This window comes from Nuphar pumila, chromosome 15 (genome assembly GCF_984573655.1).
Source record: "Nuphar pumila chromosome 15, dmNupPumi1.hap1.1, whole genome shotgun sequence".
Classification (NCBI taxonomy): domain Eukaryota; kingdom Viridiplantae; phylum Streptophyta; class Magnoliopsida; order Nymphaeales; family Nymphaeaceae; genus Nuphar; species Nuphar pumila.
Window position 1 is genome coordinate 41390200 of NC_143263.1, and position 13899 is coordinate 41404098.

Here is a 13899-nt window from a genome sequence, read left to right on the forward strand (position 1 = left end):
CTCAAATCCATCCCTACTAATGCCTACATGCCCATTAAGGTCACCGCCGATGAAAAGCCTTTCTCCATAAGATATCCCTTGTACTACTCCATCTAAATCTTCCCAAAATTGACGCTTAATGGAATCATCTAAACCTACTTGAGGTGCATAAACACTAATAATATTAACAATATTCATACCTAATACTAATTTAATAAGTAAAATCCTATCACCCTTCCTACGAACCTCAACTATATTATCTATAAACTCACGACTCATAACAATCCTTACTCCATTCCTATTCTTATTTATTCATGTATACCAAATCTTATATCCCCAAGGTTCTATCACTTTTGTTTTCTCACCTACCCATTTGGTCTCTTGTAGACATAAAATATCAATCTTTCTCCTACACATAACATCTACTAACTCTACCAACTTACCACTTAAAGATCCTATGTTCCAAGTGGCTAACCTAATTTTATGGTCTTGGACTAACTTCTTTACCCCCACCCGTCCAACAAAGTGAGGAAACCCTTGCCTATTTGACACCACACCCGGGCGCTGGTGTGACGCGTCGCTTCCGGGCGACGACCTAGCAACCCTTGCCCATTTATCATTGCCTCCGAGCCTATAGAGTACAGCGCGTCACTCAGTAGGGAACGCCCTAACGAAATTCTCATATTGGTTCATATTCATAAGGTATGACTAAGTTTTTATGTTGGCTGTCACAGACCTACCGCAACCCTCCTCCTTTATCCGAGTCTATTTTTGTCCATTTATTAAAATTAATTTTGGACTCTGTCAACTTTGACCGAGTCTATTTTTGTCCATTTATGATTGTTATATATATATATATATATTGTCAACTTTGACCGGTCAACTTATTGCTTTAAAATTTACAATCTTATTATTGTTATATATATATAGATGTGTCCCCGTGTCCAAAAATTTTGAAATTGCTCTGCACCCATGTCGCACTCATACCTGTACCCGCACCCATGTGACATAGGATTCTTGTTTTTCTTGATTTTTCATAAAACTAACCTTAGATTTTAGTATAGTTTTTTGTGTTTTTGTTTTTGTTTTGTCTTTTTGTTTTGTAGGGAAGCAGTTGTGCGTGCGACAGGCCCTCAAAAGTGTCCCTGAAAAGCCTTCTGAGGTCCCTCAAAAGTCCTCTGAAGGCACACAAAAAGGCCCCTCAGAGAACCCTCAAAGTACTGATCATATTAAAATGTGTAAGAAACATAAGAAACGAAGATCAAAGGGACTAGAACTTTTTTCCTTTCTTTTAGATTAGGGTCATTTATTTATTTTTAATTTGGATTTGTAATAAGGTCATTTATTATTCTTTTTGAGCCCTTTGCAAGAGGGTAATTCATTGTAATAGCTAGTTACTTTTACTTATTTATTTTTAAAGGCAATAAAGCTTGTCATTTTGTGGAATACAAAGTTTATTCTCCTGTTCTCTGAGTTCGACCCGGATCTCACCCTAGTGTGAGCCGGTTTTTATTATTTGGTGTATGGCTTTCATAGAATGTTTTTATCAAAAATATCTTTTAAAAATCTATTTCATAAAACTTACATCAGTTATAGAGCTAATTTGACCCAAACATGATAACACTACAATTGTTTTTCTTTTTCTTTTTTTCTTTAATTGACCACTCTGAAAAACTGAATGCTCTCTCAACAGTAACATATAAACATGATAAAATCCACAAGATACATAGTGAATGTGGTTTCAATACAAACATGCCTGTTGATATACTCGTACCAACACGAAATGAATGCACCTGAATAGGTGGTATGGAGGCTCACCACCAATGTCCTGTCAAATCTGTTTCGCATCATTTCTGTCAACACACATGAACTTAAAGAGTTAAGTTTCTGAAATGCTAATTTTTATTGTTTCCTGTATATATGCAATTTCCAAAGAAAAGATCTCTTATAGGCAGTAAATATTAATTTTCTTCTAGTTATGAATATGCAAAGCAATAAAGCATTCAAAGAAATCACAATTATTCCTGTTTTCAATTTCCTTTCTTTTTGCAGAGAAAAATCAGCACTGCTAGGAATCTCAGTATCTAAGTTTTGCCAGCACCCCGTCATGAACAAACACCATTTGCCAGCACAGCGTCAGTCAATCAACAGAATAAGGTCATTCAAGAAAAATAACAAAATTAGCTCTTAGTTGACACATACAGAAGTTTTCGAGAATGAAATACAAATTTGTTTAGCTTGAAAACCCAATGATGATTAAATCAATATGAATTCCATACTACAATTACCCATAAGATAAACAAATGACTACTAAAAGCTAACAGACAACATGAAGTGTTCACAACAATTCTACAAATAGATTCTTTTAGCTTGTTGAGCATGTCAATAGGTTTCGCCGAAGGATCAGTATGTATTGCAGGCCAAGTTTGACGATGACGTTGAATCTACAAGAGGCATCTTGATATATACTGCAAGAAGAACATCAAGCAAAAAAGGGAAATGGCTATTTAAAAGAAACAAGGAAGCAAATTCACATAGATAAGATAAAAATGCCATCACATGTCTATGTTTATACTCAAATCGATAACATTAAAACCAATATATCACAAGGGTTCATATTTACGCAGAATAAATAGTTTCCAAACCAGCAATGATAATTGATCTGCTAAGTTCATATGTTTGCAGCTGATGTTTAGAATTTTTAACATTAGCCAATTATCTTCTACGTATCACAATAAAATAAAGAAAATCATCACGAAACTCACAAAATCTGCAAAGATCATGCATTCTATTAGATCAAGGATTGTTGACAAATTAGAACTAGGATTTTGTGGCATAGACAACTCCCAAAAGAAAACAAACACTTGTTTTTTTAAGGTGGCAATATTTTTCTGTGTGAATCTTGAATGGTAGTTATGGTCAAACTCCTCCTCTATGGTCTAGACAGAAATCAGGACATTTCCAAGTACATATATAAAATATTAGTGAGCATTTTGCATGATGCAAGTGTTCCCTTGTTAATTTCTTGCATGGACACAAAAGTGCACTCTTAAGACATCATACCTAGTTGAGGACTTAGTCCCAGATCAAAGCCCCTCTCAACTTCAAATGGGGAAAAGAAAGGATCCTATGTAAGGTAGCTTAGCATAAACTATTTGGTTCAAAATTTTCAGATGCAACCAGATTTCGAGGATAATGTGCCTACGGCAGAAAATAAATATATTCCTTAAAGAACCAGATTGAAGTTACTACATAAAAGTTAAAGACTTTCAAGCCAGTTTTTATTGTTGCCACAATTTAACCAATGGCGACTTACAGATCATATTGACCACCACCGCAGCTTTGCATTTTTTCCTGATACACACAGAGACAAAGAGAGAGAGAGAGAGAGATGCATGCAAATGTTTCAAAAACAAAATTATAAGAAAAATAGAAAGAAAAAAAGAACTGAGTCAAAAGTTTCCAGTGCGCACCTGACCCCTTCCCTCATATGAAATAAGTGTACCACCTTTAACATCACACATGCGGTTATAAGAAACTACACAGTGGAAACAGATATCCTGGAATTTTAGGTTCATCCTAGGGAGAGAAAAACGTAAAAATAAAAAATAAAATACTGAAACAGCAATGAAACAGTACCAACCAAGTCACAGGAAGTTAACAACATTAGTCCACTACTTTAAAGTTTAAATGCTAAATTCCCCTTTATAAAGATCAAAATGGAGGAAAGGCTGAAATAAGATCTGTAGGAAAGGTTTTAAGAATTTAGTTCATATATCAAAGACTTTGGAAAAAAGATTATTAACAAAAAACACTTAATCATACCTCATCTTCTTCATCATAGTCCCCATCTTCAACTTCATGATCATTATCCTCAACAATCACCCCATTCTCATCATCCTCGCCGCATTCTTGCTCATCTATCTCTCCCTCTGTGCTCGTCAAACAGCTCCCACACACGGTATCCACCTCATCCTCCTTGTCTTCCTCATTGTTCTCTTCCTCGTGAACCTCTACATTGACAATATCCTCATCATCCCCATCTTCCCGATCAACCTCCGCTCCATCATAATCCCCTTCATCTTTAACATCCTCTTCATCATCTTCAACGTTCTCTTTGAGTTGATTTGCGACATCTACAACCCAATTGGACTCAAGGTTACAGTTGGGTTGTAGGATGTGGAAGAGGCCGTCGTTCTTCTCCCTCTCCTTCATCGATGCCGACGGAGAACGCTACCTTTCCGCTATGCGAGCCACACAGGTTGGAAAGGGGCAAAAATTGAAACCCTAGAGCAAAAAGATGTAGTGAGAAGGGGAAAAATCTTAGGGAGACAGAATGAAGAGGAAAGGAGATCGAAAAAACCCAAGGGCGCAAGAAGGGAGAGAAACACCTAAAATTGGATTCGCTAGGGTTTCTTGAGGGAGGAGGAAGGGAACGGAGAGGCGGTTTAGCCTCTCCCGAACGGTCATCGCGCAAAGGCAAAAGGGCAAGGGTTTTTTTTACTCGTCCTATGAAAAATTTGCGGGAGTATTAACTATGACCAATTAATACTCAAAAGAGTCGTAGTTAAAAGTTTGGCAGGACTTTTAACTACGACCTTTTGACTTTTAACTACAGCTTCAAGCAGCCGTAGTTAATACTTTGTTTTTTACCTCGCTTCCAAAAAGCTTGGCGGGAATACTGACTACGGCCTAAAGTCGTAGTTAAAAGTCAAAGGGTCGTAATTAAAAGTCTCAGAATCCATTATTAGCTAATGGCTATTTATTTAAACTGTAGTTAATAACTACTTTTAACTAAGACTTTCAGCAACATAGTTAATACCATGTATCTATTACCTCTTTATTTTGTAGTGCTCATAAATTAACCATGTTGAACACATCTATATGGTCAGATTTTAAGAAAAACAGAGAAAAGAACCCTTCAAAAACCTAATTAGCTGGAAGTTAGCTAAAAAAGTTGTTAGCATCTGCCACTTTCCGCAGATATATATATAGCAGTCTATGCAAATACAGATATATATATATAGAGAGAGACTTCTATAGATATACATATATATAAATATAGATAGACAAATAAATAAATATATAGATAAATATATAAACAAAGATACATACATACACGATAGATATTATATATGGATTTATATATATATATATATATACAAAGATAAATACATATAGATGTATATAGATATACATAGACATAGATAAATATGTGAATCAGTGTTGTGAAAAGTGAGCCTTAAGGCGCAAAAAATGCACCTCACCTCAAGACAAGGGCCTTTATGCCTTGAGGCGTGCAGGTATACCGCAACTGGCCTAAGACCTGCTCTTCATAGGCCTTGAGGCGAGAAGCACCTCAGGCTGAGCCGTGTGCCTCAGGCTACTTGTGTGAAATGGGAGTCAAAGCCCCCATTTGACCCAAATATAATACTTAAAAAAGAGACCTGATGGGCTCCTATTTTTACCTCTCTCTTTCTCTCTCCTTTTGTTCTTCTCTTCTATCTTCTTCTTCCCTTCTTCTTATGTTTTTCTTATTTCCTCCTCCGTCCTTTTCTTCTTCCATTCTTCTTCTTTTTCTTCTTCCCTCCTTCCCTTTCTTCTTCCAATCTTCTTCCCCCCCTCCCCTTCTCCTCCCCCCCCCCCCCCCTCCCCTTCTCCTCCTCCTTCTCCTCCTTCTTCTTGTTTTGTTTCTCTATAGTCGATAGGAAAATTTGGGTACTTGGCTTGGTCGTTTTGTTGGTTTGAGTTCTGTCATGTTGTTGCTGGATTTAATAACACAACAACTTTTGGGCATTTTTCATGTGATTTTTTGGAACCATGTTTGCACTTAAGAATGTTGTAACACTCATTTTGGAGAGTTTTGGACAAATACACTAACTTTTAACTGTTAATGGTTATATGCATTATATGATGATGACATGATGTTGAGGAATTTAATTGTTACGGATTTTGTTACTTAATTTTTCATTGAATACTCATATTCTATTTGCTAGATACTTAGGTAGATCAAGTCGTTGCAGTAATGTTACTTTTACATGTTATTCTCATATTTTTTTGTATTTATTTGAGATTTTTATTTCTTATTAGTTGTTGCTTAGCATTTCTTTTATTTATTTGTGTTTTAAGATGTTTTTCAAAGTTTTTATAAATATATTTTTGAGGGTTACGCTTTACGCCATGAGGCTTATGCCTCACTTCATATTTTGGTGGAGCGCTTCGCTACGCCTCAATGCATTTCACAACATTGATGTAGATACATGTAGACTTTAGATAAATATGTAGATATATATATATATAGAGAGAGAGAGAGAGACAGAGAGTCATAGACAGATATATACAGATATTTATATAGATATATATAAATATGTATATACTGATATATATAGACATTATCTATGTCTATACATATCTAGATATGGATAAATATATAGATGTATATAGATATCTAGATATATATACACATAGACATATAGATATATACAGATATATGGATATATAGAAAAATATATGGATATATCTATATAGATATATATAAAGATATTTAAAAACAAATATATACAGATAAATATATGGGCATATCTATATATATATATATATATATATATTGTGTATAGATATAAAGCTATATGTCACATGGGTGCGGTGCGGGTGCGGGTGAGGGGGCGGAGGTGGGGTGCGGCACTTTCAAAAAACTTGGGTGCGGGGGTGCGGCAAAAATATAAAAAATTATATATATATATATATATATATATATATATATATAGTCCAAAAGTTGGACATAAATGACCCTGGGTGTGTTGACCGCACCCAGGGACAAGTTGACCGCACCGGGTGCCGCACCTGCACGTGCACCCGCACCCCCACAACCAACGCGGGTGCGGCACCTAGTTGGCCGAGTCCCTGTGACAGAGATATAAATATATATAGATATTTAAAGATAGATATATACAGACAAAACAAGCTTGCCTGGTTCCCGGCCTCAATCCTTTCATTTTCCCTCTCAATATCCACCTAGCTTCCATGTTTTTGTTTCAAACTCATTGCCAAACAGAGGACCTGTATGGTAAAAATATGTGGTAAGTTCATGATTTAGTGTATTAAGCTTTATTCGGCTCTATTTTCTCTCAATCTTTGGAAGGTAAATGCAACAGAATAGTTTACTTTATATTTGTTCGGTTATTCGCTTGTCTTTTTAGGTAGACAATCGAAACACATTCCGATCAAAATTGCTTTGCAATGGTGGTAAGATTTGTATTTTTTTTTTTTTGAAAGACAAGCTGGGGTAAGATTTGTATTTTTTGCAATACGATATTAGCATTTTATCACCATTGTAGATGTCCTCAACATGCATAATTTTTTTATATTTTCTTGCCTTATTGAACGTTTAAGAAAGATTTTTTACAAACTAATAATGTTTTTCTTTTTGTACAAAATTGTTATCTTCTAGTTTTCGTTTCAGTAACCTTGTTAGAATTATGTATTCTGTCATTTTTTTTTTAATTTGTTCTTCACTTTTGCCTCTTATTTTTGTAACTTCAACAGTTGGTTAGATAAACATGCCTGGTCACGTTGCTGAAATTTTCTAATTTAGATTTATTTACAGTATCCCTAGATTTTTGGACATTAGGGTGCATTCAAACACAAAATTATTTGTTGGTTCAATAATATTTGAGGGTCTCACATGTGAAATTAGTGCAAATTCCTTCAAAGTAATATATGTTTCCCTGCATTTGCACAGGTTTTGTACTAGCATATATATATATATATATATATATATATATATATATATATATGGGCTGCTAGAATATGAAAACTACCGTGTGAACTGGGTATTTCCACCACTATTTTTGCAAATTCGACCATGAAGATGTGTGGTATGGTGAATTTGCTAGGAATCAACTGTTGGATCATGTATTTCTTATGATAAAAGATGATTTTTGGATGCTTGAATATTTTTAAAAATTCTGAGCCATTGGTTTTCAAGTCTTAAAAAATGCCCTGCTTATGCATTGTAATAGGTGACTCAAGAGCTGATCCCCATAAAACTCAACACATAAAACACATCTGTGCAGTTAGATCCAAGATAAAAGAACAAAAATCCATGAAAATCGTATTTTTTCATTGAAAATACTCGATACAACAATTGACTCCTAGCAAATTCACCATGCTGAACACAGCTACACGGTTGGATTTGCAAAAGAAAGTGTTGGAAATGCCCAGTTCACACTTTAGTTCTATATATATATATATATATATATATATATATATATATATATATATATATATATATAGAGAGAGAGAGAGAGAGAGAGAGAGAGATGTGTGTGTGTGTGAGTGTGTCTATATACATTTATATATGTATCTTTGTATATCCTATGTCACACGAACTCGGCTAGGGGGTCGACGCACCCGCGTCGACACGCCCCGACACGGGTGCGGACACAGGTGAGGCTTCGGACATGGGATGGACATGGTCAACCAAGTGTCAGACTCGGTCAACGCACCAGGGCCGAGTCCATCCACATTTTGGACTCGGTCAACTTTGACAGAGACTATTTTTGTTCATTTTTTTTTGGCAAAAAAACTAAAAAAAAATTATATATATTTTTAAAATATATATATATATAGTCAAACTGTGCACATGCACAGTCACATACTGTCTGTCTTTAGATTGTGCAACTGCACAGTCAGACAGTCTGTCTTTAAACTATGCAACTGCACAGTCACAGACTGTGCAAATGCAGTCCAATATTTTTTAAATTAGGCCCACTTTACTATATGGTACGGAATGTTGGGCTGCCAAGAGACATCATATTAAAAAAATGAGTGTAGCTGAGATGTGTATGCTTAGATGGATGTGTGGAAATATAATAAAAGATAAGATTCGAAACGAGGAAATACGTAAGAAGGTAGGCGTTGCATTCATTGAAAATAAGATGAGAGAGAATCATTTACGGTGGTTTGGACATATTCGGCGAAGGCCTAATGATGCTCCAGTTAGAAGGATGGAGAAATGGGAAAATATATTAGTTAAAAGAGGTCGGGGTAGGCCTAAGAAGACTTGGATGGAGATGATAGGAAAGGATATAAATGCTTTGAACCTCACCGAGGACATGGCATTGGATAGAAATGATTGGAGGAGAAGGATACATGTGGAAGACCCAGAATGATTTTCTTTTTTTGGTTCATATCGCCGACCCCAATTGTTTTGGGATGAAGGCATAGTTGTTGTTGTTGTTGTTGTTGTTGTTATTGTTGTTATTGCGCCACACCCGTGTCGCACCCACACCCGCACCCATATGACATAGTGTATATCTATGTCTATAAATATCTATAGAAATCTCTATATATATTTATTTATTTATGTATAAATCTATATATTTTTGTATATATCTATGCCTAGGAAATGATTGAATCATGTTTTTTTATGAAAAAACATGATTTTTTAAAGCCTTGGATATTTATGAAATTTTTAGACCAACAATTTTCAAAGCTTATAAAAAACTACCCTCGAACGATCCAAGAGTTGATTCCTATTAAAACGAATCTTACAGTCAGATTTTAGAAAAAACATGAAAAAAAAAAACTTCAAGAACACGGTAAGTTGTGGTATGCACGAATCAAAGTAGGCAGCTCTCTCTCTCTCTCTCTCTCTCTCTCTCTCTCTCTCTCTCTCTCTCTCTCTCTCTCTATCTATCTATCTATCTATCTATCTATCTATATATATATATATATATATATATATATATATATATATATATATATATATATATATATATATATGCTAATGAAGGCACGAAACTGTTGAGCTGGAAATCACAGGTTCCAGCCTTATCAACCCAATATGACCATTTAGATGTGTTCAGCATGGCTTATTTGCTAGGGATCAAACCTTGGATCGTGTTGTTTTGATATGAAAACATGATTTTCTGAGTTGTGAAGCTTTCATGCATTTTGTCCAATAGCTAGTTTGCATGTTTTCTTGACTCAGTAGCGCTCCGATCTGAGTCCCAAGTTGACTCGTCAAGAAATCCATACATGGTACATATAGACAAATAGAACACCGTATAAAGTCATATAGATAAATAAATAGATATATATTTGGATAAATATATATATAGATATATAGATATATTATGATGCATATATAAAAATAAATATATACATATATACAGACAAAGATGTATAGATATATATAGACATATAAGCATTTATGGTGAAATATATAGATAAATATATGAATATATTTATATGTATATAGATATATATAATATATAGTGATATACATAACTAGAATCACTAGAATATGAGAACTAATGTGAAACCACAATTTTCATGGATTTTTTGTTCTTTTCTCTTGAATCTAACTGTTTAGATGTGATCTACATGTTTGGTTTTATAAGAACCCGCTCTTGAATCATCCGATTTTGATGTATAAAAGAGATTTTTTTAAGGCTTTAAAATCAATGCTCATAATCTTCATAAATATTCAAGCATTCAAAAATCATATTTTTTTCATTGAAAATACACAATCCAATGGTTGATTTCTAGCAAATTCACCATGCCAAGCACATCCACATGGTTGGATTTGCAAAAAAGTGTTGGAAATGCCCATATTTCTAGTTCTCATGTTCTAGTGACTCTACATAAGTATATAGACAAATTTTTTATGAATATATGGATATATAGATAAATATAAATTTATAGAACAATCTATAGACATAAATATATAATATAGATATATAGATATATTATAAGATATATATAGATATATACATATAAATATATACAGAAATCGATCTATAAATATAAATGTTTGATAAAGATATAGATCTATATAGTCATATACCAGTGATTTGGACTTTATCCGGGTATCAAGTTGTAAGGGGTCTCTCGGATTCAAATGAAAGGGGGGATTCCCAGTGGAAGGGTAAGAATTGAACATTCATTCCATAAATAGAGTAGTAGAGTTGGAAGCACAGGTTATCCCTCCTTCTTAGAAAGGCTCTTCTTGTCGAGTCTCCGCCTGCAACGCGAGATGGGGAGAGGAAGAGGTGACAAGAAGTATGAAAAAAAAGGTGAGGTTGATCAGTGAATCTGTTTTTGCCTAAAAACATGGTTGGTTCTCAAAGAAAGACATGGGCACCCAATTCCACTTATTCGAAAAATAAAATGCAAAAGACTTTCTTTACTCGCTCGGTTTACCTTGCTTTTAAAAAGAGAAAAGATCGCCATGTGAACGATCGGATGCTTCAATGATAAGGACATCCCAAAGTGGGGACATAAGGAGGACATCCTTCCCCTCTCCATTAGCATCGAATTTCCACAGTAAGTTAGTTCCATTATATATATATATATAGGGATACGTATTGACAAATATAGATATATATAGGCAAAGATAGACATACACACACATATGTTGGAATCGGATGATCCAAAAGTCTATTCCTATAAAATCAAGCATGTAGATCACATCTGCACGGTCACATTTAAGGAAAACATGGAAAAAAACTTCAAAAGCCCGGTAGGCTGGTGATAGGCCAAAAAAGTGGTAAGCAGCTACCACCTATATATATATATATATATATATATATATATATATATATATATATATATATATATATATATATATATATAGAGAGAGAGAGAGAGAGAGAGAGAGACAAAGATAAACACGTAAATACATACTGACAAATATAGATAACTTGGTCAACGTGTCCATTCAATTCACAAGGCTCAATAGAATCTTCATAGACAAGTAACACATCTAATCATTCCAACAAGAATTAGTCACTGTCTCACGATTTGATTTCCACCACAGAATGGTATATATACTACAATGCTATGTACAATGTTATTCTCTATAAGCCAAATTTCTGAGCTATTGTAAAATCATTCTTCACAGAAAGAACAGAGATGAAAATCAAATACTTGTTTGCTTGGACCCTTTTGCATTAGAAATCTTGCACGCATATCATTTCAATGCCAAAAAAAATAATACCACCAAAACAACTAAATCCCACATGTAAAATCTAATTACATCCTTAACCGACAAAGGCAGTAGATATTCAAGATATTATGCTAACACGAGAATTATGAATCAGACAAGAAAAAATAGGGGAAAATACCATATCCGCAATGACAGCAGGGTTGCATAGGTCATCTTCAGGAATGCCCTGCTCTACTTTGCCGACAAGATCAGCTCCAACATCATCTGTTTTAGTGTGAATTCCACCACCAAGTTGTGCAACGAGTGCAACAAATGGGGATCCAAAACCATAGCCAACCAGGAGGAGGTACTGCAAAAACATAATAAAGGTAAGCTAAGCATCATCCACACTAATGAGTGCAGAGACACCTATCTAAAATAGGCAAAATGGAAGCTCAGGAACCATCACTATGAACTAACAAACATATAATATCAAAATTAAATCTAGTCAACATATAATATCAAAATTAAATGAAGACTGATTGATGTATTAAGTACAGTCCAGACTCCAGATGTTAGAAATTTGAAAACAGATAGGAGCGCCTGAAAATTAAATCTAGTCAACATATAATATCAAAAGGATTTAGCAATTGAGAAATGTAAGCTGGATGCTGCTGTTTCTCATAAAATCATTCCACATTCTTAATATAGAAAAGAGAATCACAAAAATTAGCAACTGCATAACAAAGTGCACACAAGCTTCTGTGCAGAAATTCCTGAGATGTTAGGCACTGATGTGATGCATGGAAGAAAAGTTACATTTACATAACCATTTTTCTTACAAACAAAAGATAAAATTACCCTAAAATCCACATCTAAGAGCTTCCTAATGAAAATTTGGTAATTTACACAGCTCACAATTACTGAGAGACGCAAAAATATACCCTAACTAGCAAGAAATTCTTATTGTACTAAACAATTACTGGAAAGAAACAAATATTCAAACATCAGCTGATAAAATAGAATGGCACCAATCAAGAGGATCAATACTCACATTCTGTGACCTTCATTGAACCAGGCAAATCCACTTCCAAGCAAACATAAAATGTTGCATAAAGAATGGTCACCCCATGACTGCCATTTCCATAACAAGGGATGAAAATCCACCTTCACGGACAGCAACCTGCATAAAGAAGATGAACCTCAATAGTCTCAAATGTTAAATAATTTTTCTAATTGCAGAAGCTTTAAGACAACAGGAAAACAGTAATGCCTCTCTTTCTGACCGCCTGGCAGCGCTAGATACCCGAAAATTTGCATGCACTGATACCCACATTCCAACATATCCAACAATACCTGAACATAGAGATCCAATGCCACCACAATAACATGTGCAGAAGTCAACCTGAAAGAACGTCACAAGGCATCAAAGAGTTGCAGACTCGATTCACAAAAGAAATGTGAACTAATCAAGAAACAGTAGAACACCTTCCAAACCCAGATGATTGCTGTTGAGGAGTGGTACTCCGGAACAAAATATATACAAAGAATCGCCAACGCTAGAAACGTCACCATTTTGGAAATTGTTCCATATTGGGTTCTGGAAAAACCTTCCGCTCCATCATAGAGATCGCTCTCGCTCATAAGAAGCATCAAGAAATGATTGACCCCTCGAACAAACCCACGCTCTTTTCTTCTGCCTTCTCCGCTCATGGCCCCCTCGATCGATTACCGAACCCCTCGCCCATCGGAAAAAAGGCCAAGAAAACACTGGGATTTTTCCTCTTTTTCAGAGAGAAGTTTCTTTCCGCAGAGAGAGAGCAGTCGTGTTTCCCCGCGCATTGGCTTCCCTCTATTTACCGTTTGGGGCTTCAGGATTACAACGCTTTGAGGCTAATATCGTCATTTCGCGTGTTACTGAATAGGAAGGTCGGTGTGAGCGCTTGCCAGAAGATGACACCATGACGGTAGCCGTTCGATCCCTCACA

The 13899-nt window shown here is 35.1% G+C and overlaps 1 protein-coding gene across 16 annotated transcripts; it reads right to left on the minus strand.

Moving 5' to 3' along the window:
- Window positions 1-1722: 1722 nt before the first annotated feature.
- On the minus strand, window positions 1723-13597 carry LOC149815239 (uncharacterized). Of its 16 annotated transcripts, none has more exons than XR_016427997.1 (9): window positions 13400-13597; window positions 13268-13316; window positions 12966-13094; window positions 12111-12281; window positions 3805-4266; window positions 3623-3722; window positions 3453-3517; window positions 3296-3333; window positions 1723-1832 (listed from the first exon to the last, which is right to left on the minus strand). XR_016427997.1 is itself a non-coding variant. In XM_089989682.1 (8 exons), coding segments are annotated over exons 5-8 (495 nt in total). In that variant the 5' UTR covers window positions 4195-4266; window positions 12111-12281; window positions 12966-13094; window positions 13268-13316; window positions 13400-13597; the 3' UTR covers window positions 1723-1830. The 16 variants fall into 16 exon arrangements, 5 of the variants coding, with proteins under 5 accessions (XP_089845808.1, XP_089845809.1, XP_089845806.1 ...); XR_016427996.1 differs by lacking the exon at window positions 1723-1832 and adding an exon at window positions 2208-2447; XR_016428000.1 differs by lacking the exon at window positions 3623-3722 and having other exon boundaries at window positions 3453-3558.
- Window positions 13598-13899: the final 302 nt, after the last annotated feature.